The following is a 27,990-nucleotide window of genomic DNA, read 5'->3' on the forward strand; positions in this document are numbered from 1 at the left end:
GGCTTGAAAACAGGTTTTGATCTTTGGTTTCCTTCTATAGTACTGTATAATAATTGTAACTGTATTGTAATTGTTCACTGTATATATATATATATATATATATATATATATATATATATATATATATATATATATATATATATATATATATATATATATATATATATATATATATATATATATATATATATGTTTACAGGGTTGGCTCTGCCTGCTGTATCCGGGAAACTGAGAACCTGACGTTTGCTCATGTGACTTATGTACCACATGACAACGGCCCTGTCTGTTTACACTAACAAAATGGCAGCGTTCTTACAGTGGAGAAAATTTGTCTTCTTTGACAAGGATACAGTGAAGGATCCTGATGACAATGGGAAAAACGTTCTCCTCCCGAAGGGAATATCGACTTGTGACTCTGGTCGGGGTCACATCGTTCTCGGAGATATCCTTATTTGGCACCAGTTAGCTGCCTCAGCTGATGTACTGCTAGCTTGGTGACAACTGATGCTAACTAGCCCGGCATTTGTGAAAGCAAAATTTAAAGTCAGAAAATGTAGAACGTATCTTCGAGATAAGTAACTATTGTCAGGAAGTTAAGTGGTGGCTTGTAGAAGACCGGAAGCGATAGTCTGGCTTCGTTTTATGTTATTGAGAGCAGTGCCATTCCAAATTACATAAAAACGTATAAATTGAAGGTGGGCTTAATGCTTGCCTACAAGACTCCTCGAAGCCTTGTGGTCTTTTTTCCGTGTAAAGCTACATTTTATATATTAAATAGCAGCCCTCAAATTGTAACCTTCACTGAGCATTTAAAGTCAGTTAATTTCTGGGTTGAATTGTCCTTTGCTTCTTCACAATATAAGCAAGGTTTCAATCACGCTGTGATTACTCTAGCAAGAGAAAAAAAAAAAAGTAAAAGCCACAAATTTCGGAAAAATAGTACATACCAGTATAGCTTGACTATGATATGGCATTTACAAAGCTTTGAGATTGATCAAATAAAATATTCCAGTATCTGCCCATAGTCTTTGTATCTCCATAAATATACTGTATATACAGTATGTAAACATGTATATTGACGCAAGTATTTTGAGATGGGGTGAAAAAATGTGTTGTAGAAACCATTTTGCAACTTGACATCACTTTAAATCTAATTGTTCTTAACCTTTGGAATGTTACATATGGAAGGTAAGATCTGGCTTTTGACACGCGCCCTGCAGCTGATGTCTTTTCAGGCCTACAAGTTGCGAGTTACACATCTCTACCAGTTGAAGCAGCACAGCATCCTTGTATCAGTGGGTCAGGATGAACATGGAATAAACCCTCTAGTAAGTGTTACGGTTCCAAGACAAGCCTCACATGCAAAAACGTGCAGAAATTAATTAACCACTGCTAAACTAAAATAGTCCTTGTTTCTTAGGTAAAGGTCTGGAACCTAGACAAGAGGGACAGTGGAAATCCTCTCTGCACTAGGATTTTCCCTGCAATTCCAAGCAACAAACCAGCTGAAGTTTCTTGCCTCAGTGTACATGAGAACCTAAACTTCATGGCAATTGGTAACACAAAGAAATGTTTTTGGTTTTTTTTTTAAATGTTTTTTTTTTTTTAATTTTTAATTGGCCACTGATCCAGTCATTGCTCAGGCACACAGATTAAAGTAGATGTTGTGTGTCCCGGCAGGCTTCACAGATGGCAGTGTGGTTTTGACCAAAGGCGATATCACTAGAGATCGTCACAGTAAAACTCTGACTCTACATGAAGGAACTAGCCCTGTCACAGGCCTCGCCTTTCGCCAAGTAGCAAAAGTTACCCATCTGTTTGTTGCCACTCTGGAGAAAGTCTATGTAAGTCATCATGTACTACACAGAAATGAGGACAATCCTGTGCAATATCTCTGAAATGTCATGTGACTCAAAATTGTATTGAACAGTTGGACCTTGCTTTTATGTAAAGTTTAAAACTAAAGGCTTAGATTTACTAATATAAAAAATAGAGCGCCCACAGTAGAAACTGAGTTTGTCCTTTATTATTGATATTTATATATTTTTAAGGTAAGATAAGATAAACTTTAATGGTCTCATGACAGGGAAATTTGCATATTACAGCATCTCAAGTACAGAGAAAGATGAAATAAAATAAAATATAATACAATAGAAAACACTATATACATAAAAATATACATACACATATACATCAAAACACTATATACAGATATCAAAAGCATGTACATGTACATATGTACATATTTGATTTCAGTAATCTTTATGACCAGGCCACCTTTATTTATTTTATTTTTTATTTTTTTTCCCATCTGACCCCTCCTTCAGCATGGAAGATACCAGTGTTGCACATTTTTCACAGAGATGTTCTGCTGTTCTCCAGAGACAATTGTTTGTTTTTGATTGTGTGAGGGAATAATGTCATTTTTGAGAGATGACACAATTTGAATTATTGGACATTTAAGTGATATTGCACACTGGTGTATTGTTTTATATTGGATTTGTTAGTTTATTCATTAAGCTTTGAAGAGAACATTTTCCCACTTGAAGATGACTATAGTTCAAGAGGATGTCATTTAAACTGCTCTTTGTCATCTTTGTCAGTGTTACACCCTGTCCATCAAGGAGTATCCTAAAGTAGAGCTGGATACACACGGCTGTGCACTGCGCTGTTCATCCCTGGCAGATCCCTCCCAGGATTCCCAGTTCATTGTAGCTGGTGAAGAATGTGTGTATCTGTATCAGCCTGATGAACGAGGGCCCTGTTTTGCTTTTGATGGAAACAAGCTATTGGCCCACTGGCATCGTGGATATCTGTTCTTACTTATAACAGATGTAAAGTCAGCCACCAAGTAAGGACGGGACTGAATGAATGCAATGAATGTAATATTCCTGGAGTATTTCCTCTGAAAGAAGAGAATTCCATTTTAATAATACAGTATATCAAACGGAATATTATTCAAAGCTATCTTAAAAACCACAGATTTTAATTCAATAATTCAAAAGTATTTTACAGGTGACTCACAGAAAGATGTTTATTATGAGACTGATGATGCTGTTTATTTCTAACTCAGGACAGGCTTCAGTAGTGGGGAGAGCTCTCCGTCAGACAAACAGCTTCTGACTATCTATGACTTGGACAACAAGTTCATTGCCTACAGTGCCTCTTTTGATGATGTCATTGATGTGGTAGCAGAGTGGGGTTCTTTCTACGTTCTGACCAGAGATGGAAAAATGTTTGTTCTCCAGGAAAAAGATACACAGACCAAACTGGAGGTGAGTTCATTCTCTGTAACTGATGATTTATAACTTAAAAGAACAGCGATGATCCCCTATAAATTCACTGTTAATCAGGTAGCATAGTTTAATGTTTGTCTTTAAAGATGCTGTTTAAGAAGAACCTGTTTGTGATGGCCATAAACCTGGCCAAGAGCCAGCACCTGGACAGTGATGGGCTGTCAGAGATCTTCAGACAGTATGGTGATCACTTGTACCTTAAGGGAGACCACGATGGTGCCATCCAGCAATACATTCGGTAATTGCATTTGCAAAGAATGAGTTGTGTAAATCATTTAAAGACAAGAAGTGTTGAAACAGAAATGATGTTATAGTTTTTTAAAATGTTTTAATTTTTACATGTGCCTTAATTCTCTACCATTGCGCAGCCTTAAGGATCTCCCTGGATTGCTGATCAGATGAGCCATTAATGAAATCCCTCTTAAAATATCACTGTATTTTCACACAGCACCATTGGGAAATTGGAGCCATCATATGTCATCAGGAAATTTCTGGATGCACAGAGGATCCACAATCTGACAGCCTATCTACAAGCCCTGCACAGGCAGTCATTGGCCAATGCAGACCACACGACACTGCTGCTCAACTGTTACACCAAGCTCAAGGACAGTTCCAAGCTGGAAGAGTTCATTAAGGTGACTGACTGGTGATAGTGAGTGCTGAGGTGTTAAGCTTTTGGCGATTAAACACCAATGAAAAAGTGGCACAAAATCTAACTTCTGTTGACCAATGATGTTATTAATTGGCTGCCATTAAAACCTAGATTGACCAGAGTCAATAATGGTTGCTATATCATAAAATTATTGTCTTCCTGCACTGTACTTCTACAGAGCCGTGAAAATGAAGTCCATTTTGATGTTGAGATTGCCATCAAGGTTCTGCGGCAGGCTGGCTACCACAGCCACGCTGTCTTCTTGGCTGAGAAACACATGCACCATGAGTGGTACCTAAAAATCCAGCTGGAGGACTTGAAGGTACAAATATGCAAGTAGATATACAAACCTTTTTTTAGAGATAGATGTTCATCATTTCTGTGGGCTGCTGAGAGTGCCATGTTCTTGCGTTTTCTTAAACTCTCAAGAATTCTTCCATTCTACTGCAGGATTCTTTTCAAAATGAATCAAGCATGTTTAGTTGTTCACCTGAAAACCTTCTGACTGAATTTTGTGCTGATGATGCAGACTTCTCCATTAAGGTAATATTTGTGCTTTTCTGGCTGCACAGTAGAACAGTGCACATTATGTTCTGTTGAAATGACTACCTGCACTATCATTAGCATTATCAGTTGTTTTTACTTTTAGAGTGCTATGCAACTGCTTAGAGAAGCTCATAGATGTTGACTATTGTGACGAGGTTGTGACTGGTCAGAGTAATTTATAAAGATCTGACTCTGTTGTAAAAGATTCCTGTGAACTGAAATCTGTCTAGATGCTCAGACACTAATGTCATCTGTTGTCTGTGCCATCTGGAAATCACACAAAAATTGTTATGTGGATTTTTCTCAAATTTGACAGAAGCATTCAGTGGGGATCAGAGAGGAAAATTAAGCTTGGTTTTCTGATTTTTACACATTTTGTGTAATTGCAGAAAAAAAAGAAAGTTTTTCAAAATTCCATGATTACTGGTTATAATAATACCTTGAATATGAATGGAGTGTAATTTGTCTTGAATCACTCTGAGGTAACCCCCCCCCCCCCCCCCCCCCCCCCCCCCACCCCAAGTGCCAAAATAGCATACATTTGTGTCCTAGTGATTATTGCTAATAATAATAATATAAAGTTTGGTTAAAAAGTTTACTATCATCTTAACAACTGTGCTGCTTGCTGTACCTATCATGCTGCAGGGTTTTCTATCATCTTACTGGAACTATGAATTTTCACAGGATTTCTGGGTCTTCATGACCCTATTTTTTTACTCAACAAATGTATTACTTACAATGTTGAAAAGAACATTCTTTCTTAAATTTTCTGCCTTTCTCTTTTAGACAGTGGTAATTTTCTACTCACTTAAAAATTCTTAGGAGCAGATATTTCGACTGGGGTTGTCCAAACTTTTACACGCCACTCTGTTAGCTACACATCATGCACGGCATCATTTGGTGGGGACAATGGCTAACTTATCTTGTTTTCCTTGAAACCCCCAGAACTATCAAGAAGGGCTGCGGTATATTGGGCGTCTGCCTTTTGAACAAGCTGAAAGCAACATGAAGCGTTATGGCAAGACACTGATGCACCATGTTCCTGAAGGTACCACACTCCTCCTGAAGGGCTTATGCACCAGCTACCAACCCAGTGGAGACACTGCTGAAAAAGACAACCTGGATAGGAGTCTGGTTAATAAGGTCTGTGAGCAATACTGTTTGTCTCCTTTGTATTTAATTGTTACCTACCTAATTGGTACCTACTGTTTGTATTTTAGGCAAATTCAGAGGAATTCATCCCAGTTTTTGCCAATAACCCTCGGGAGCTCAAAGCCTTCCTGGAGCACATGATCGATGTGGATCCCCGTTCTCCCCAGGGTGTGTATGACACACTGCTGGAACTCCGTTTGCAAGACTGGGCACATGAACAGGACCCGGAGGTCAGTAGAAAACACAGTTATAAAATTGGTTATGGATCATTAGTTAAGAAATCTGCCATGTTGGTTTGAAAATCAAGTATGATTGTCATTCTAGGGAATTTGGAAGGTTTGTTGTTGTTGTTTTTTTTTTTTTTTAAATGGGGCAAAATCCTTTGAACTAACCTTTCCTTTGTAATTTTGCTTCTCTATACCTCCAAAATGGAATCAAAACAATCAAGATGTGATTGAAGTGCATACTTTTTAAATTCAAGTGGTTTTGAATTTAAAACGTATGAATGGTTCTAGCCAGAAAAAAATTTCAAATCAGCGCACGTGTTAGGGTGGGGGGTAGTTAGCATTAACTTGCTAATGCTAAACGCTAAATGCCGTGCCAGCTTGCTAATTCAGTGACGGTGAACAGTGGGATAATATTATGTATGGTTGGTCCTATGGGTCATTGAAGGCACCTGAATCTGATTGGACCAATAGGGAGTGTGGATCCCTCTAGTCCAGGGCTCTTCAACTCCAGGCCTCAAGCCCCTGTCCTGCAGGTTTTAGATGTGCCTCTGCTACAACACACCTGAGTCAAATATAGAAGTCATTAGCAGGACTCTGGATAACTTGACTGCATACTGAGGTGGTAATTCAGCCATTTGATTCAGGTGTGTTGGATCAGGGACACATCTAAATCCTGCAGGACAGGGGCTCTTAAGGCCTGGAGTTGAAGAGCCCTGCTCTAGTCTGTATTATGATGCTCTGAAAATAAGATGCACATTTACCTGTAGCTATTGTTGCTAAACATTTTTTAACACTAGAACTACCAGACTCCTGCCAAATGGCAGTTATACCTTTAAATCCCAAGGTGCTGCCAAATGGCAGCTGTGAATTGTGTCATGCAAATGAGGCCAGCACAACTAGACACTAGACGACCCCCTTTCATTTGTAAATGCAGCCATTACCTGCCAGACCTGGAGGTTCAAGCACAGACCTTAGGGGGACTGGTATGCTTGAGCAGAGCCTAGAAGTCTGAAATGCCTGAGACATCTCTCCTGAGTAGGGACTACAAGGGGCTTTCAAAATGCACTGTATTGTTTCACTCATCACATTTACTGTATCATATAAACTTTTGACCATTTCATACATTTTTACATGCCCTTTATTCAGCATCGGTCAACAAGACAAAGTAGGCTTCCTATTGCCATGTACTGTAAGGAAATTCTAACTGTAAATATCTGTAAAACTATTATAAATCATTTGTGTTCCGTAGCCCATACACAAATGCCCTTGTGTAAAGCTGCCATTAACTTTAGAGTGTAAGTTTTTATTTGATAGCTTATTTTCAAATAAAAATAATTTATTTTTTTATTTTGAAGTGTTGAACTGCCATACTTAGAACTCCATATATGTATATATAAGTTCTATGTGATTGTTGTTTTGTTATGTTTTTTAGGAATACCGTATTTTTCGGACTATAAGCCGCTACTTTTTTCCCACGTTTTGAACCATGCGGCTTATAGCCCGGTGCGGCGTTTCTGTGGATTTTTCTTTAACCACCAGGGGGCTCTTTAGCAGGATATGAATCATGGGACGTCAAAGTTGGAAATCAAAGAAGAAAGCGCCAACAAGTGCTAGCAGCAGGCACAAAAGAGATTTTTTTCAAACTCCCTCATCATGGAAACCACAAAAAGAACTTCCTATGATGCCGCTTTTAAGTTGAGGGCTATCGACCTGGCACTACAGGAGGGAAATAGAGCCGCTGCACGTAAGCTCGGCGTGAACGAATCAATGGTGAATTGACTTGTTATAACTCAAATTTGGGGTTGTCTGTCCCCCTCTGCTGAGTGCCGAGTAATTGTGGAAAACCGAGAGCGGCGGAGATACCAGCGGCTTATAGCCCGGTGCGGCTTATATATGTACGTTTCCAGTTTTTTCCAAAAAATTTGTAGGTGCGGCTTATAGTATGGTGCGCTCTATAGTCCGGAAAATACGGTACTTTATCTCAGTATTGATGGACAGTTGTATACGACTATAAAAGGACTGAAGACGACCAAAATATTTATCCAGCACATTTTTATTGGTATATTTGTTACAGATTGTCTGAACACATCTGGCACTGCCACAACATCTCCTTTCTGCATTTTCCACATGTCAACTTGTTGCAATAAACACAACGCTTAGTGGCATGGTTATTCTTGCAGCAACACTTCACCTGGCACAATGCCCTTTTCCCTGTGTCAGGTGAGAGTGGTTGTTGCTGAAGGTTTTCCTTATGCACCTCCTTGGCTGCCATATGAGACTGTGCAAGCTCTCTTGCAAGCTTCACCAAGAAGTCCGTCCGTCTCTCTTTGACCCCAGTGCATGCTTGGTAAAGCACATGTGCATTCAGTGCTGCAATGTCAATCAAGTTGTAAAACACAGCGACTGGCCAACGCCGTGTTCCTGAACGCACAGTGTACTTTCGCACCATCTGGTCCATGACATCCACACCACATTTCAGGCTGTTGTAGTCAGTGACTGTGTTTGTTTTTTTTTTTTTCTGGGTATCCCCAGTCTCCACCACACTGTGCATGCTACTGAGGATGCAGACAGTCTTTCTCCGTTTGGGCGCGTAAATGGTCAGTGTGGCACCAGAGGTTGAAAACACCTGTGTGCTGAATTCCTCACGGGCCAAAGTATTTTTGGCGGAGTCTGGAAGCTCACGGCGAACCTTGTTTACTGTGCCAAGGAGTGTGGTCTTCCGGCTGAGCAGTCGTTGTGCTAGTGACAATGACGTAAAAAAATTGTCTGTGGTAACGGTTCTTCCTTTGTCCATAAATGGTTCCATAAGCTTCATCACCACATTTTCTGATCGTTTTTCTCCCGTGGGATGACTGGGGTCTTTGCCAAGATATGGGATGATGTTGCATACATACTTGGATTTCAGGTCACATGCCACCCAGAACTTTATGCCACACTTGTCAGGATTTGTAGCACTGTACTGCAGGAAACAGCAACGGGTCTTAGTTGGAAAAAGTTGCTCATCTATGGTGATGTGCCTTCCTGGGTTGTAAGAGGTAATGCAGTTGGTAACAAAAGACCCCCAAATGTCAGAGACTACAGCAAACCGATCATTTGCAACTCGTTCATTGCGTGTGTCCTTGTCATCAAAGCGTAGGTGCCGCATGATGTCCTGGAAGCGGTTTCGGGCCATAATCTTGCTGATTGCGGGCACTCCCAGTGTTGCTGACCATACATCATGCACCGCTGGAAGGCGGACAATCCCTCGCAGGATGAGGATTGCAATGAACGCCTTTAGTTCAGGGAGGGCCATGAACCAGTTTCCCTGCTTTGTCTGGCGTGCATGCTGGACAGTCCACTCCTGAATGGTCCGAAGCATTTCCAGAGTGATGAAACAGAGGAAACTCTGTAAGCGACTCGACACCTTTCTTCTGGCCAAAGCAGTTGGCTCTCCATCTGTGGCATAACAATCAATTGGGCTGTGATGCAGAGGCCTTCCGATCTGTTCCTCACGCCACACTGTGCCGTCTTTTGCCGTCTCTGTCAGCCACTCATGTGTCTCCATGCGACCTCTCTTTTCTGGAGGTGGCGAAGTTTCCTCATCTACAGGGTGACCATGTTTGAGATTTGATTAGTGAAATGTTGAAATAATGTGCAATCGCAAAGATATTCGTCTCTTCCTAAAACACAACAAACGGCAAACGAAAATAGGAAATTTAGGAAATCTTACCAGAAGAATTTTCAGAGTCGGAATATAGCACAAGGGTTATTTCATCTCCATCGGAGTCACAGGGGTTGACATGGTTGAGGATCATGTCCAAAGCTTGCTGTGTGCTGTAAACCTTTGGCATCTTTGCTTCTCAGTCAACAGAGTAGGTGAAATATGTGTTGTGACCTGGCTTTTTATACACCTGGCGACCCTGAGTCATCATTGGTCATCATTGGTAACCCATCCCCACCCCCACACCCATCCCACACACATTCCAATCTACTGGCCCCGTGTACATAACAAAAGGTGGCCTAATGAGATGTAAAACTGCCATTTGGCAGCGCTTGGCAGAAAAAGGAGTAGAGGGAAAATGCTGGTAGTTCTAGCAAGACGTCATTGTGAGTCTATGAAGACAAGAAACAAGAAAGCTCCTGGGATTTTATGTTTAAAAGGAAGCCCAAAATTGTCCTTTGAGCTCTCTTTTTCCTCTGCTTCCCCCTCAGTTTCATGCTGGTCGCTATTTTGCCCCCCAAAATGTCTTAAATTCTGAATGTGAGTGTGAATGGTTGTCTGTCTCTCTCTGTGTTAGCCCTGCGACAGGCTGGCGACCTGTACAGGGTGTACCCTACCAGGGTGTAGCTATGTCAGCTGGGATAGGCTCAAGCTCCCCACGACCCTGAACAGGACAAGTGGAAGAGAATGGATGGATGGATGGAAAATAAAGTGTTAACAGGACCACCGTGAGATTGCTCATGCACATTGTGAACAAAACTGGCAAAGCCCAGTGGTAGATTGCAAATTGCAGTGAAATAATACTATAGTGCAGCAATCTAGACAGAGGAAAAAAAAAAAAAAATCAGTCCGCTATCGGTGACGGGGTGGCATGTGTGGAGTGTATGGGGTATGCGGCCACTTGCAGTAATGGAACAGTTCCGATAGATAGTGAACTGGTGAAATTCTCAGCCCAGCGCAAGAACTCAGCATGGGGCAACGCTGAGCGATCAACCTCTGGTCAGCCTGATCAACCTGAGCAGATTTGTGGCCTGGTGAGGCTTGTTCCCTTATTACTCAATGACAAATTAAGCTGACAAAAGATCTGCAGTTGATTCTGAGCATTAAGCTTGCATTTTGTATATATTGACTGGAACACTTCACTTAGCCTGGAAAACAAGTTTGTTGCTTCATAAAAAAGCCCTCCATAAAGCTAGGACAACTTACTATTTATTACTAATTGAAGAAAATAAGAACAACCCCAGGTTTATTTTCAGCACTGTAGCCAGGCTGACAGTACTGCTGGTATTTGTTTAAACTCTTTCTCTCAGATTGAACTTTGAGTTAACTTCAGTACTGTATTTTGCAGACCATAAGGCGCACCACATTATAAGGCACACTATCAATGAACGGGTCTATTTTCATACATAAGGCACACCGGGTTATAAGGCGCATGATAAAACATGTAGAACGAAAGCGTCAGGTAAGTTGAACTTTATTCAACTCATTCACAATAACTCAGAATATTGTTCAGTTGTAACAAACAAATACAGAAAAATACACACATTTTAAATCATTCATCTTCCACAAATCCATCAAATTCCTTATCTTCAGTGTCTGAGTTGAACAGTTGGGCGATTTCTGCATCGAGCGTGCCGGGTTCCCTCTCATCATTATCCGAGTCAGTCTTGTTGTTGCTGTTTTGTTTTGGTTGCGGCATACAGCAACCATTTAATTGTTAATAAAAGGGCAACTTTTGCTGGCAATATCTCGCCATCTTCTTCAACGTCTTAACAGACGCTGCAATATATTCTTTATTAATTAATGAGGGTAAGAACAAGTCATTTTATATATAAGCCCCTCACAAATCCTGTGCACCAGTATATTTACCGATATATGCAAAGAAAAAACATTTAAAAAAAAAAAAGAAAGAAAAAAAGAAATCCCTTTTTGACACAACACCGGAAACCTGAAAACTTTGCTGTCATCGTGTTTTGTGTACATACAGCGCTCTTACTGCGTCCCTTCATACGCTGTGGCATTGCCCGGACCTCTCTTTGGCACAGAGGAGGACAGCACACACACCCTCGGACCTCAATTCGTCCTTCAGCAACTTCTAGTGATTTTTGAGATAGCCAACAGGGAGTTTTGTTGCACAAAAGTTGGCAACAGTGCCGGCCGCCGATCGCCAGATTACGCACAAATATACAGGCCAGCATAGATGAAAACAGGCCAGAAACATGTAGAAAAAAATCCATCATAGTTTTATGCAGTTTACTGTGTACGGTTTCCATTTTTGGAACAATGCTTTCACTTCTTGCTGAATTTATCTCGGGTGGCATTGTTTTCCACACCTGCTGTGCTGCACTCACAGCTTGTTCCTGTTTAATATCGTCAGTAGAGTCATTTTGTGAATCAATGATGGACTTTTTTAGAGAATTCAATGAGGCCTTTGAAATGATCCACCAGACCTGAAGCCATATCGCTGCAAACCACGCACGGGTGCAGTGGTGTGGATGCCTCGGGCATCGGCGGTCAGACGGCAGCCCTCAAATTACACAGACCGACCAACATTTTCTAACTATTTGAAAAGCATACGCTGGGTGTAAGACCCCCTCCCCCCTGTCGTATGGTTTGTACGCTCTAGAAAATGTCGATATTTGCAAAGCGTCCCTTACCAAAATCGCACTAAAACATTTTGAAAGATTTTTGAGCGCAGTGTACCACATAAAATTGGTTCAAGGTCAGTAAGCAAAACAAGAATTCATACATAAGGCGCACCGGATTATAAGGTGCACTGCTGATTTTTGAGAAAATTTAAGGATTTTTAGTGTGCCTTATAGTCCGAAAAATACGGTAGTTATTAGACCCCATTCCTACTAGATTGCTCAAAGAAGTTCTACCAATAATTGATGCTTCAATCGTAATATGATCATTCTATCATTATTAGTTGGCTATGTACTGCAGGCTTTTAAGGTGGCAGTAATTAAACAATTTTTTAAAAAGTCATCACTGACCCAGTTGAATTCATCACAGTACAGCAACAGCATTAGTGAAAGTGGCAAATGATTTTCTTATGGCCTCTGACAGTGGACTCATCTCTGTGCTTGTCCTGTTGGATCTCAGTGGTGCTTTTGATACTGTTGATCATGACAATTTATTACAGAGATTAGAACATACCATAGGTATTAAAGGTACTGTGCTGCAGTGGTTTGAATCATATTTATCTAATAGACGCTATCTAATTTGTTCATGTACATGGGTAGTCTTCTTGATGCACTAAGGTTAATTATGGAGTTCCACAGGGTTCTGAGTATTTCTTCTTCTTTCACCTCTTTTTACTCTGTTTATACCCCACTCTGTATTTAATCCATCCATCCATCCATCCATCCATTTTCCTCCGTTTATCCGGGGCTGGGTCGCGGGGGCAGGAGCCTAAGCAGAGAAGCCCAAGCTTCCCTCTCCCCAGCCACCTCCTCCAGCTCATCCGGAGGGACCCCAAGGCGTTCCCAGGCCAGCCGAGATACATAATCTCTCCAGCGTGTCCTGGGTCTACCACGGGGCCTCTTCCCGGTGGGACATGCCCGGAACACCTCACCCAGGAGCCGGCCAGGAGGCATCCTAATCAGATGCCCGAGCCACCTCAACTGGCTCCTTTCGATGTGGAGGAGCAGCGGCTCTACTCTGAGCCCCTCCTGGATGGCCGCACTCCTCACCTTATCTCTAAGGGAGAGGCCAGCCACCCTTCGAAGGAAACTCATTTCTGCCGCTTGTATTCGCGATCTTATTCTTTCGGTCACTACCCAAAGGAACGTAGATCGACCGGTAAATCGAGAGCTTCGCTTTTACGCTAAGCTCCCTCTTCACCACGACGGACCGGTGCAGCGTCCGCATCACTGCAGAAGCAGCCCCGATCCGCCTGTCGATCTCCCGTTCTCTTCTCCCATCACTCGTGAACAAGACCCCGAGATGCTGATTGATAGAGGTGATGATAGAGGTGCTGATTCTCATGCCAGCCGCTTCACACTCGGCTGCGAACCGTTCCACTGCGAGCTGGAGGCCCCCCCCTGATGAAGCCAAAAGAACCGCATCATCTGCGAAAAGCAGAGATGAGACTCTGAGGCCACCAAGGAAGAAGCCTTCCGCCACCTGGCTACGCCTAGAAATTCTGTCCATAAAAATTATGAACAGAATCGGTGACAAAGGGCAGCCCTGACGGAGTCCAACACCCACAGGAAACAAATCCGACTGTATTTAATCATTAGTTATTATTAATCTCTGGCTCTCTTCCACAACATGTCTTTTGTCCTGTCTCTCTCCCCTCAGCCCCAACCCATTGTGGCAGATTTCTGCCCCCCCCTGAGCCTTGTTCTGCCAGAGGTTTCTTCCTGTTAAAAGTGTTTGGTCATAGGGGATCATTTTGACTGTAATTATTGTAGAGTCTTTACTTTACAATATAATGCACCTAAAGGTGACTGTTTGTTGTGATTTGGTGCTATATAAATAAAATTGAATTGAATTAAACTCCATATAGGTTCCAAAGAGATGCCAAAGCAAGTGAAAGAGGCAGTCATTAGGTTAAAAACCAAAATAAACCTATATGGAACATAGCAAAAATTTGTGGAAGACAAGTTGATGATCACAGAATTCTTTTGTGGTTTAAAAAAAACAAAAAAAAACCCAAAACAAACTTTTAGCCAAGTCAAGAACACTCTTTAGGGGTAGTTGCATCATTGTCAAGGTCTACAATCCAGAGATGCTTTTATGAATGGAAATAGGGTTTACAGCAACAAGCAATTCACTGGTTACACTCAAAAACAGACTTTGCCAGAAAACATCTAAACGAGCCTGAACAGTTCTTAGCTCTTTGTTGTGATTTGGTGCTATATAAATAAAATTGAATTGATTTGAATTCTGGTGGGGGAAATTGGCAAATGAAACCAAGATTAGCTTGTACCGAAATGATGGGAAGAGAAAAGTATAGAGCGAGGGGGGAAATAAACAATTATGTTCCAAGCATACTACATTTTCTGTCAAATGTGGTGGAGGCAATGTTATGGTATGGGCCTCTATGGCTGCCAATAGAATCTAGTCATTAGTGTGGCTGTAGCTCAGGTAGAGCAGGTCACCTTCTGATCGGAAGGTCAGCGGTTTGATTCCTGGCTACTCCAGACTGCATGCCAGTGTATCCTTGGGCAAGATACTTAACCCCAGGTTGTTCTCCGATGCAACCATTGGAGTGTGAATTTTAGATAACAAAAGCACTTAGCTTAGTTAATCATGGAAGTGCTTGTATGAATGGGTGTGAATGGGGTAAATGTAAACATGTTCTATAAGCACTTTGAGTACTCAGAGTAGAAAAGCGCTATATAAGAACTAGTCCATTTACCGTTTACCATTATGGGTGATGTGACTGCTGATAGAAGTAGCAGGTTGAATTCTGAAGACCTCATAGTACCATATTGTCCCAATAAAGTTAGTCATTCTCAGACTGCAGGCTTACTCGTGGTTCCTAGAGCTTCTAAAAGTAAAAAAGGAAGCAGAGCCTTCAGGTTTCAGGTCCCTGTTTTGTGGAAACAGCTCCGAATTTGGATTTGGGAGACAGACAGACACCCTGTCTACTTTTAAGATTAGTCTTAAAACCTTCCTTTTTAATAGTTTAAAATTAGTCAGTAGTTAGTTAGTTGCAGTAGGACTAGGCTGCTGGGGGCTTCTGATGATGTGCTGAGCATTTCTTCTTCATTCATCATTTTCACTCTCAATTACTATGTTTCCACCGCCGAAGTACCGGTGCTCTTGCCAGTGCTGGTGTCAGTTTCAATGAACCAGCGAAATGCTTAAGAAGGAGCCTGCATTTCCACCGTGCGTTGTGAACTGCTCCTTTACATGTGAGTGTGGGCGGGTCCTCGTCTGGACACGTAAACTGAAGGGCACAAACGTGGGAGAACACGCTGTTTTACTGCAAATATATTTTACGGTCCAAACAAAACAAAAGCACACAGTAAACACAGACAGCGATTACAGGTACACAGTTTGAGTCCTTTTATCTGTGATATGAACTGATACAAAGCAGCAAGTTCAGCCTTAGAGCCCAACCTAATTCACATCCATGAAAATTGCATCACTTTTCTCATGTAATACACATCATGCAGTGAAATAGCAGTTGAAAACTTCATGTTGAGCTGGCAGAGTCATGCCCTTCTGCCACTTTCGTCACGTTAGACCAGTTAGCTTGCAGGGCCCGAGTTGAACCCATTTTTCAGCCGAGCACAGAGTGTGCTCGCGGTGGAAAAAATGCTGAATGGTTCAAATACTGGCACCTGCAGTGGCACCCGGTCGGTGGGAAAAGGGCCATGTGTTTATACGCCACTACTGCTTTTAATCATTAGTAATTCAGTTTAAACTTTAGCTCTCTCCTATGTGTGTTGTTTTTCCTGTCTCCCTCTGCTTTCTTCTTTTTCCCTCACCCCCAACCGGTCATGGCAGATGATTGTCTCTCCCCGAGCCTGGTTCTGCTGAACATTTCGTCCTCTTAATAGTTTTTCCTTCCCACTGTCACCAAGCACTTGCTCACAGGGAGTTGTCTTATTTTGGGGGTTTTCTCTCTAATATTGTAGGGTCTTTACCCTACAAAACAGATAAAGCAACTTGTGGTGAAAGTTGGTTGTGATTTGGTGCTTATATAAATTAAATAGAATTGAACTTAAGTGTGCAGGGCTATACTGTCTGCTTGGATTCAGTTGGAAAACTGATGGGATGGTTCTTCACAGTGTAAATGGATGACTCAAAGAATACTACAAAAGCGATAAAGACTTAGCAGCACATCTCAAGGGAGGACAAAGTATTTGGTGATGTCTGTGGGTTCTAGACTTAAAGACTTTCAACCAAGTATTAAAAATAATACTTATATTTGAGGTAATATAAGTATTATCTTAGCATTTTCTGAGACTAAATACTTTTTAACCTCAGAAAATGGGGGATTGTCTAAAAGCAGTTGTAACTCCTAAATAGTTAATGCATAACTTGTGTTAAACCAACTGAATTAAAGCTGAAAGTCTGCACTTCAGTTACATCTAAATTGTTTGATTTACAGTCCACTATAATTTTGTACAAATGCATAATTACATATTTGATAAATACTCTTGGTCTTTACTGTATGCTTGGCAGAGAAGAAAGGTCCTGCAGGGGGAAGCTGTGTCACTGCTGAGGAGTGACAACACTGTGTTTGACAAGGCCCTTGTCCTCTGCCAGATGCACAGCTTCAAAGAAGGCATCCTCTACCTGTATGAGAAAGGCAAACTGTAAGTGTAACTGAAAGTCTAAATAATAATCAAGTATCACCTCACAACATCTCATTACCCTCTGCTTTACTGTGATAGGTAAAACTGAATAAAAGCCAAAAAGAAGTGTGACTCCGGTGCAGCCATTGGAGCACGAATGTGTGTGAATGTTAGATAGAAAGTACTTAGCCGTAGAAAGAAGTGCTTGGGGTGGCTGTAGCTCAGTAAGTAGAGCAGGTCACCTACTGATCAGAAGGTCAGTGGTTCGATTCCTGGCTACTCCAGGCTACATGCCAATGTATCCTTGGGCAAGATACTTAACCCCAAGTTGCTCTCCGACCGTCCCGTCGGAGTATGAATGTGTGTGAATGATAGTTAATTAAAAAGCACTTAGCTTAGCAAAACATGGAAGTGCTTGTATGAATGGGAGTGCATGGGTGAATGTAAACATGTTGTAATAGCGCTTTGAGTGCTCATACTGAGTAGAAAAGCGCTATATAAGAGCTAGTCCATTTACCATTTACCATTTGTAAGAATTTGTGTTTTGAAAATGTGTACGTGAAGATGGATGACTCACCTACTGCAGCCCCTGGGTATAAATAAAGGATCCTGAAGTGCCTATTGTTAGTCGTAGTTAGTAGTATTGTTCTGAATCTACAACTCTCTAAATATGGGATAAGTGAAGTATGTCTTAACTGTGTATAAAAATGGACATGATTTTCGTTTGTGCGCAGGTACCAGCAGATTATGCACTACCACATGCAGAATGAGGAGTATGGAAAAGTGGTTGAGGTCTGCAAGCGTCATGGGGACCAAGAGTGTTGCCTTTGGGAGCAGGCATTGGGGTACTTTGCCAGAAAGGAAGAGGATTGCAAGGCTTATATCAGTGAGGTCCTACATCACATTGATCAAAACAACCTGATGCCTCCATTACTTGGTGAGCCAGTGGACATAATTTATGTAGTTATTTTTTTTTGGACTGTGATCCACATGTATAAGTTCAGGTCAAGACTGAGACCTCATGTTAGTAGAATGTAAAAATGTAAGTTTTTATGCTGTATCACTTTTTTCTTTTTCTTTTTTTGGGTTGTAGTGGTGCAGACATTGGCACACAACTCTACAGCCACTCTCTCTGTCATCAAAGACTACCTCATCAACAAGCTGGTGAGAGAGAGCCAACAGATTGAGGATGATGAACGCAAAATCCAACAGTACCGTGAGGAAACGACTCACCTCCGCTCAGAAATCCAGGAGCTCAAAACGAGGTGGGTCACATAAAGAATGGGATTTTCTGGAACCTTAACTATTGGACAGCTAGTACATAAAGTCATATTTATAAGTATTTATAAGTATTTGGAAATTAATATTATTTTAAGTTAAGAGGATTTATTTGAATTACTTGATGTTTCTATTTGTTTATCTGATTCTTTTTCAACCTAGGTGTAGGGAGGCAGTCTATTTGCTCTTATTGCAAGAATTGGGATCAAGTGCTGAGAAAAAATCCATAAAAACTTTACAGTTTGAAATTTGGCAGATCTTATGTTCAAGGTCATCTTCTGGGACTTTTCCAGACTACTTCCAGTGTGGCAGCTATTTTTTATATTTTTTTAGATTTTTCCCATTCTGACTGCTTGCATTGTTCGCTCTGCTGTTTCACCACATACCTCAACTTTGTGCAGAAAGCAAACTGTAGGTCTTTCAAACTGACCTAATTTTTGTGTGAAGGTAATAAGAGCTGCATCTCTGGCCAAGTAGTTATGAGCTGAAGACTCCACATTTTCCAAATCCAAGGAAAGCCTGAATGAGGAGTGAGACCAAATGCAAGCCTGGCGTTTTTTTTTTAAAAAAAAAAACATTCATGATGCGGTACATTGTAAATTCATCTGCCAGGGTGAAGGTCTGTTCTAAAGTCCTGAGTTATCTTAGGGAGAATATTGAGAGGAAACAACTTTAACTGTAGTGTGTCTCAGTGTACCATCTCATACTGACTTTGAGTGCACTAAAAATACATTAACCTTGCATGAGAGTTTTTAGGCCACAGTAATACAATCTGCAACTTTGTCTTCTACCAAAAATCAAAATCAGGTTGAATTAATGCAGTTTTGACACACTGGAAAAGATAGCAGAAACACACATCCAAGAAGATCTGTCAGTTACTTTATGAAGACATTTAAAAATAACAATCATGCGTTAAATGGCCCAGAAGTGCACAACACGATGACCTGGAATATCAGATCAGGCGAGTTTTAATTATTTAAGGCTTTTTATGGACCTGTTTTCAGACCTTTAACACCTTAGAATGTAGCATTGTACACTGCCACATTGGATTTGAAATGAAACAATTTACATGAGTGAGGTGCACTTTTCCATTGTTAAATTAAGGGTTAATTAAAAGGGTTTAACAAAATACAGCATTCTTAAAATTGCATTTTTTTTTCCAAAAAAATCAGGAACTATGTTCTGGCACTTTAAGACAAAATACAGTCAAGCTAGTTATTTTTTCATGTCCTGCAGTCTGAAAATTCTTTTAGCGAATTCAAATGTAACAGTTGAGATATATATATATATATATATATATATATATATATAAAAAACAGGGTTTCTGCTGGGTAGTAAAAGGTAGTAAATTCAATGAGGTCAAATTAAGGCTATTAAAAGGTAGTAAAAGGTAACAAACAGAATTTCACTTGGTAGTAAATTTTTCATCACCCCTTCAATATATTTTGACTTTTCCATTGATGCAGAGTTTTTGTTTTAAGTTCGTTTAACTATTAAAATCTGTATAGAAATACAACTACTGAGCTGACGTTGATAGACTCCATTAGTTCCGCTGTCCGATCTTCTGCGCGCATACACAAAGTCATTTTGCACCTCGTCGTGGGAAAATGCAAGTTTTCACAACTTTGGCTCGATGACCCGACATTCAACCCTCTGGAGTCCACAGACGCGCTGGCACATCAAAATAACATCACCGATTTGAGATGACGTCACATCGGGACGCTGCTCCATGAATCAAAAGTGCAGACTTCAAACTATGAACCAGTTTTTAAATTACTGTGATAGACCAAGTAAATCCAGAGTTAGACCCAATAATTTACGCCATGCTTTTTCCTGTATTTTGTCCTCACCTTCGATGCGCGTTTTGTGCAGAAATAAACCGCGAAAACGTTTCGCTAACAGGAAGTGCTTGCTAATAAAAACAAAACAAAACAAAATAATTAACTTTATTATTTACTATATTTTTACACAAGTTTTGAAAATTTACAACTTATATTTGCATTTTAATTGTAAAAATAATTCATTAAGCATGATTATGATTTTTACAGTAAAATAAATCTAACTTTTTCTACTCTGATTTTATGTTTTTATGTGATTATAAGTCCAATGTGTTAATACAGTATGTCAAAATGAAAGAATAACTATACAGTCACACACATGAGGTCATGCTGAAAAAAAAAAAAAGATACCAAACAAGGCAAGGTAAACCGTTTCTAAGGTCAACTGTGAAGCTAAAAACAAAAATGGCCATACATACCCCGGACCCCAGAGGTTACGCCAGTCATGGGGAATGATCGAAAGGCGTTTTGTAAAGTGTGCAGAAAAAATATAAATTTGACCTGAAATGGTGTGACAGCGATCAAATCACACCAAGCGTCCACCATTCACCAGCAGCGGATTCACACGCGCAGGGAGCAGATCCCTATTTCATTTTTTTGGTGCTACATAGAGCACTGCGACTGCAACCTCAAGGTCAGCTACGAGTACAAGTATTGCCGTCACACCTCAGCAGCAAACCAGTATTCCAATATTCTATTGGAAAATAAATCATCGGCTTGTGAAATTTGAATTTCATTGCATTTTGTTTATATTCTTAAAAAACAAATTTCCTAAGTCTTCTTGAAATGCATTTGGAATATTAATGTGTATGAGGTCTTAGTCAAGACAAAGTCACAGTTACACCTTCAAGTAAGTGGGATAAAATTTTGTCTTTGGTGAGAGATGGGCTAACTTGGGCTATCTTACATGGCTTAGTGCTGTGAATCCACCGCCACCCCAAAAAAGGCTGCTGCTCGATTTCGTGCTGGTAGTAAAAATATTTTAGAGGTAGTAAAAAAAAAAGGTAGTAAATTGAACTCTGGGATTCCTGTATAAACCCTGATATATATATTAGGGGTGGGACTCGATTCAAAAAATTAATCTAATTAATTAGAAGCTTTGTAATTAATTAATCGAAATTATACATAAGCTTACACTTCAAAATCTTGTTTATTTTCCCACCAGTCTACAGACTAACAAAGGGTGGAAGTACTCCTGTGATAAGCAAACTCAGCATTTTTGTTTGTACTTCCATCTGGAAGTTTCTTGTATTTAAATTTCCCATCTACCAGCGTAGTCTCTTCCGTCATCTCCATAGCTGTGTCCAAATTAAGGGTGGCATCCTTCGAAGGACCCAGCCCACCGGGTCCTTCGCAGCCCACGAAGACCGCAAAGGCCGGAAGTGTGTGTCTGTGAAATTGGACGGTCTAGCCTTCGTATCAGCGTCACCTGCCCTCACCTGAGTGTAGCTCATGTCACCTAGCAACCGCAACAGTGGGAAGCACAGCTGTGGAAAACCAGCTGGTTAAATGGAGAACGAACTTTTGCTCCTTTTTGTGGTTTAATTTTAAATCTTTAATTCAAAATAAGCTGTTAAAATAAGCATAACACATTTCAACATCAAGGAATACAGCTGAGCGAATGATTAATTTCCAACTATATTAAGGGAGAAATTGTTTAATTAAAAATGTTTACTTAAACATTGTTTAATTAAAAATATTTAATAAACATTATGATGCTTAATTTTAATTTCAGCCAAACCGATTTGCTGAGGAACAAATGAAACACTGAAACAAACCAAACACCAGCCGTTAGAGATCATGTGAGTGAGTTATATCTGTGTTTAACTTCCACTCAGCGGCGAAAACCAGCGGGGGGTTGAAAATGATGTTAAGGCAGTCGGGCGTTCTCTCCTGCTAAAGCGAGCCTCGATAGCCCAGTCAGCTGACAGCTAGCGAGGCGAGTTGCTGGTAGAGCAGCGGCAACAGACAGCTCCGAAAACAGCTTTTTGCAAATAAGAGATGTGAATTTGGACACAGCTCATCACGCTCATCACCTTGTGCGTCGACATAAATCTGTATGCCTGGAACTCGTGCAGTGAGAAACTTTCCACGGTGCAAAGTGCGATTAAAATGCGTTAAATTTTTTAATTCGTTATTTTACCCGTAATTAATTAATCGTAATTAACGCGTTAAAGTCCCTCCCCAATATAGTAATTTTTTTTAAAGACAAAAGCAACCCCTCCAAACAAGGCATCCTTGTTCAGTCTTTTTCTAATGTTACAATAATGAATTTTATCATTTAACAAACTACATGAGGCCTGTAGAATCAACCAACCTTTGCAATTTCTTTGAGCACTGCATGGTCTGAGCTTCGGGTTAATCTGGTGGGACATCCACTATTGGGAAGATTGTGACATTGTGTTAGCACACACGTGAATGTTCAATATAACTCTCTAGATGTGTTTCACGGCAGCTGAGTAACAGGACTTGCATCTAGAAGAACTGTTTTAATTTGAAACAATTGCTAAGTTTCACCTTTTTATTAGCTTTATACAGGCTAGGGGTTGAAAAGCAGCCATGATGGCTTATTAGTTATGTAATAAGTGTATTTCTCAATTACACATTCACTATACTGCATTAGTGCACAGTAGCTCGCCAAATTCTACCTTCACCCCTGCTTATGAGATTATTTTTAATCCTTGTATGCTTTGAAGTCAGTGACTATTTGAAATCTGAAATCCATATAAATGGCCAAATGCTTTTATTTCTCCCTGCTGCTTTCAGTTGTTGCTTGTTTGTGGGTCTTTCTGCTCTCAGTTTTGTCTTCAATTAATGAAAAAAATTAAAGCTATATTAAGAACATTCCATTTATTTGCCTTAAAAAGCTCTTGAGTTGCTTTGACTGTTTTTTGGTTATTGTGCATTTGTACTCTGAATCAGCTCAGTCTGGAAAGGGTTACAAAGCCATTTCTAGGTCTTTGAGAGTCCAGCAAACCACAGTGAGAGCCATTATCCACAAATGCAGATAACTTGCAATAGTGGTAAACTTTCCCAGGAGTGGCCAGCCTCTCCTGGGAAAGTTATTTCAAAATTATTTCAAAAGTGCATCAATGACTCATCCAGGAGGTCACAAAAGAACCGAGAAAAAATCTAACAAAACTGCAGGCCTCATTTCACTCAGTTAAAGTCAGTGTTCATGATTTAACAATAAGAAAGAGACTGGGCAACAATGTGGCATCCTTGGGAGAGTTCTAAGGTGAAAACACTGCTGGCCAAAAAGAATAGAAATGCTTATCTCACATTTGCCAGAAAACATCTTGATGATCCCCAAGACTTTTGCTAAAATATTCTGTGGACTGACAAGACAAAAGTTAAACTACAGTGCCTTGCGAAAGTATTCGGCCCCCTTGAACTTTTCAACCTTTTGCCACATTTCAGGCTTCAAACATAAAGATATAAAATTTTAATTTTTTGTGAAGAATCAACAACAAGTGGGACACATTCGTGAAGTGGAATGAAATTTATTGGATGTGTTAAACTTTTTTAAGAAATAAAAAACTGAAAAGTAGGGCGTGCAATATTATTCGGCCCCTTTACTTTCAGTGCAGCAAACTCACTCCAGAATTTCAGTGAGGATCTCTGAATGATCCAATGTTGTCCCAAATGACTGATGATGATAAATAGAATCCACCTGTGTGTAATCAAGTCTCCGTATAAATGCACCTGCTCTGTGATAGTCTCAGGGTTCTGTTCAAAGCACAGAGAGCATCATGAAGTCCAAGGAATGGACTAGTTCTTATATAGCGCTTTTCTACTCAATCAGAGCACTCAAAGTGCTTATACAACCTGTTTGCATTCACCCATGCACTCCCATTCATACAAGCACTTCCATCATTAATTAAGCTAAGTGCTTTTTTTTTAATTAACTAGCATTCACACGCATTCATACTCCGACAGAACGGTCGGAGAGCAACTTAGGGTTAAGTATCTTGCCCAAGGATACATTGGCATGTAGCCTGGAGTAGCCAGGATTCGAACCACTGACCTTCCGATCAGTAGGTGACCTGCTCTACCTACTGAGCTACAGCCACCCCAGGAACACACCGGGCAGGTCGAAGATACTGTTGTGGAGAAGTTCAAAGCCAGATTTGGATACAAAAAGATTTCCCAAGCTTTAAACATCTCAAGGAGCACTGTGCAAGCAATCATATTGAAATAGAAGAGTACCACTGCAAATCTACCAAGACCCGGCCGTCCCTCTAAACTTTCATCTCAAACAAGGAGAAGACTGATCAGAGATGCAGCCAAGAGGCCCATGATCACTCTGGATGAACTGCAGAGATCTACAGCTGAGGTGGGAGAGTCTGTCCATAGGACAACAATCAGTCGTACACTGCACAAATCTGGCCTTTATGGAAGAGTGGGAAGAAGAAAGCCATTTCTCAAAGATATCCATAAAAAGTCTTGTTTAAAGTTTGCCACAAGCCACCTGGGAGACACACCAAACATGTGGAAGAAGATGCTCTGGTCAGATGAAACCAAAATCGAACTGTTCGGCCACAGTGCAAAACGATATGTTTGGTGTAAAAGCAACACAGCTCATCACCCTGAACACACCATCCCCACTGTCAAACATGATGGTGGCAGCATCATGGTTTGGGCCTGCTTTTCGTCAGCAGGGACAGGGAAGATGGTCAAAATTGATGGGAAGATGGATGGGGCCAAATACAGGACCATTCTGGAAGAAAACCTGTTGGAGTCTGCAAGAGACCTGAGACTGGGACGGAGATTTATCTTCCAACAAGACAATGATCCAAAACATAAAGCCAGATCTACAATGGAATGGTTCACAAATAAACGTATCCAGGTGTTGGAATGGCCAAGTCAAAGTCCAGACCTGAATCCAATCGAGAATCTGTGGACAGAGCTGAAGACTGCTGTTCACAAACGCTCTCCATCCAACCTCACTGAGCTCGAGCTGTTTTGCAAGGAAGAGTGGGCAAGAATTTCAGTCTCTCGATGTGCAAAACTGATAGAGACATAACCCCAAGCGACTTGCAGCTGTAATTGCAGCAACAGGTGGCGCTACAAAGTATTAACGCAAGGGGACCAAATAATATTGCACGCCCCACTTTTCAGTTTTTTATTTGTTAAAAAAGTTTGACACATCCAATAAATTTCATTTCACTTCATGATTGTGTCCCACTTGTTGCTGATTCTTCACAAAAAATTAAAATTTCATATCTTTATGTTTGAAGCCTGAAATGTAGCAAAAGGTTGAAAAGTTCAAGGGGGCCAAATACTTTTGCAAGGCACTGTATTTGGAAGGTTTGTGTCCTGTTACATCTAGTCAAACGCGGTGGTAGTGTGATGGTCTGGGGCTGCCTTGCTGCTTCAGGATCTAGACAACTTGCCATAATTTATAGAACCATGAATTGAATTGAATAAATTTTATTGTCCCACATGAGATATTTGTCTTGAATAAATCTTGGAATGTTGCTCACTACCAGAAAATCCTAAAGGAGAATGTCCAGCCATCAGTTTGTGCCCTGAAGTTCAAGTGCACCTGGTTTATACAGCAGGACAATGATCCAAAACACTCCAGCAAGTCCACCTCAGAATGGCTAAAATGAAGGTTTTGGATGGGGCAAGTTAATATCCAAACTTAAATTTGATTGAGATGATTTAGCATGACATTAAACAGGCTGTTTGGAAAACTTTCCAATGTGACCAATTTTAAACAATTTTGCATAGAAGAATGGGCCAAAATTCCTCTACAGCAATGTGAAAAACTCAGTGCCAGTTATTGCAGTTGATTGCAGTTCTTGCACAGTCATTTATTAGCTTTAGGGGCCAGTTACTTTTTCATATTGAGCCAAGTCTATTTGGATAGCTTTTCCCCGCAATAAATGAAATCAGCATTTAAAAACTGTATTATGTATTGATTCTGGTTATTTTTGTGTATGAAAATTTGTTTGATCTGACAAATACACAAAAAATAAATCAAGACAGGGGTATACTTTTTCACAGCACTGTACGTTATTACCATATGTCTATCCATTTTTTTTCCACTTATCCTTTTCAGGGTTTTGGGGGGGCTGGATCTTATCCCAGCTGTCACAGGGCAAGAGGCAGGGTACACCCTGTACAGGTCTCCAGCCTGTTGCAGGGCTAACACAGAGAGACAGACAACCATTCACACTCTCACTTACGGGCAATTTAGAATCACCAATTAACCTAACCCCACTAACTGTATGTCTTTGGCCTGTGGGAGGAAACCTGAGTATCTGGAGAAAACCCATGCAAATACAGGGAGAGCATGCAAATTCCACACAGAATGGCCAAATGGTGGATCCAACACTAGGACCTTCTTGCTACCCACGTCAATACTGTTTTAGACAATTTAAAATATCCTTTGAGTAATTTAGCACTTGTAATCAAACTTTCTGATGTCATGGTATAAGTAAACTTAAGTTAAACTTACCTTGAAATTATGAAAGTGGTGGAAACTTTTAAAGGAGTACTTTTTGTTAAAATTCTTTAAATGAAATGTTAAAGTTTGCTCTTTGTAACGTGAGGCAAGGTGAAGCCAGCCATGGAGGTGTGCAGGCCGGTAGTATTCCACAAAAAGGGTGGTTTATTCCAAACATAAAAAAAATAAGGCACTAGCTTAAGCTACATGCTACGGAGAAAGCACACCATTCAACGTACACACAGAGATACGGTCTCTCTCTACAGAACAACTAAGAAGGGGTAACTTAACAGTCACAAGAGGTGCCACCATGTGGCAGTGCACAGCATTATAAAAACAGTGACTGTTACAACTTCAAACACATCTATCTGTTGGTCTATCGATCATACAACAGCAACATTACAAAGAATATTATCACTGTCCATTTCTTTATGCACACAACTGTAGTTCCTATATCTTGTTGTGATTGGTACTAACTACATGTAGTTATTACAGGTTGGTACTAACTACATGTGGGCTGCAAAATGCACCATCTGACCAGCATGACCATAACTAAATCCTCACTCAATATTTCTACACAGTGCCAAGATATTCCAGAAGACAAAGTGTAATATGTGCAACAGCCCACTGGAGCTGCCATCCGTTCATTTCCTGTGTAGCCATTCCTTCCACCAACATTGCTTTGAAAGCTATGCTGAGAGTGAGGCGGAGTGTCCAACTTGCACTCCAGAGAACCGTAAAGTCATGGACATGCTGCGTGCCCAGGACCAAAAACGTGACTTGCATGACCACTTCAACAGACAGGTAATGATAACTTGTTCATCAAAAACCAAAGAAGTAATATGTTCATTTAACTTTGTCTCTAGCATTGTAATTTGTGGATAGTCTGTTTTAATCTAATGTAATAACCTGCTTTTGTTATGTCATGGGCTTAGGGGTTAAATTATATTTTTCTGAAATGCAATGTATTTGCCTTAACACCACAGAAAAAAAAAAGAAAGGAATATTGGAAAATGTGAGTTCTTGTGTCTTTGCTCTGGTTTACAGTTACGTACCTCTAATGATGGTTTCTCAGTGGTAGCTGACTATTTTGGCCGAGGAGTCTTTAACAAACTGACTCTAGTTACTGACCCGCCTGGCAGCAAAACTGTAGGGAATCTAGAAGTCAACCTGCAGAGGGACCTTCTCATCCACACCCATCGAAACAGCTAGAAATCTCAACTTGTGTCTATAATCTCAATCCTTCCTGAGAGGCTGCTTTCTATTCAGGCTCCAGACAGCATGCTACATGGGTTGCCCTTTTATATATCAGCGACTACAACCACCTGCTTTTACTAATTTTGATGGTCCGTTTTGCAAAATTGTGACTCATTGGAGACTGTCTAAATGTAGACATGTTTTAAAATTGTCATACTGTGATAATACTGTGACATATTGTTGCTTTTGCTTATGTCTGTTTGTGTATACTGTCTTGCACACAGCACTCTAAAACAAGTTAATCTTTGATCATTATTATTGAAATTATGCCTGGCATGCTAAATTGATCATTAAAATTGTAAATAAAGTCATTAAGTGTTCTAGAGTTTTT

At 40.4% G+C, this 27,990-nt stretch overlaps 1 protein-coding gene across 1 annotated transcript; it reads left to right on the forward strand.

Moving 5' to 3' along the window:
- The first annotated feature begins 199 nt into the window (after positions 1 to 199).
- vps11 (VPS11 core subunit of CORVET and HOPS complexes) lies at positions 200 to 27,970 on the forward strand. Its single transcript, XM_030747002.1, has 16 exons — positions 200 to 442; positions 1,180 to 1,328; positions 1,421 to 1,556; positions 1,681 to 1,844; positions 2,604 to 2,851; positions 3,074 to 3,275; positions 3,383 to 3,534; positions 3,745 to 3,931; positions 4,127 to 4,270; positions 5,440 to 5,637; positions 5,715 to 5,876; positions 16,720 to 16,853; positions 17,567 to 17,769; positions 17,926 to 18,097; positions 26,984 to 27,206; positions 27,450 to 27,970. The coding sequence occupies exons 1-16, from the start codon at positions 259 to 261 to the stop codon at positions 27,612 to 27,614; spliced, it is 2,823 nt and encodes a 940-aa protein (XP_030602862.1). The 5' UTR covers positions 200 to 258; the 3' UTR covers positions 27,615 to 27,970.
- The last annotated feature ends 20 nt before the right edge of the window (positions 27,971 to 27,990 follow it).

Source organism: Archocentrus centrarchus, chromosome 14 (assembly GCF_007364275.1).
Source record: "Archocentrus centrarchus isolate MPI-CPG fArcCen1 chromosome 14, fArcCen1, whole genome shotgun sequence".
Lineage (NCBI taxonomy): Eukaryota > Metazoa > Chordata > Actinopteri > Cichliformes > Cichlidae > Archocentrus > Archocentrus centrarchus.

Coding starts and splice junctions, on each gene's coding strand:
- vps11 (XM_030747002.1), top strand. CDS start 259: ATGTACCACATGACAACGGCCCTGTCTGTTTACACTAACAAAATGGCA. Junction 5,877..16,719: donor CACATGAACAGGACCCGGAG/GTCAGTAGAAAA, acceptor TATGCTTGGCAG/AGAAGAAAGGTCCTGCAGGG. Junction 17,770..17,925: donor CCTGATGCCTCCATTACTTG/GTGAGCCAGTGG, acceptor TTTGGGTTGTAG/TGGTGCAGACATTGGCACAC.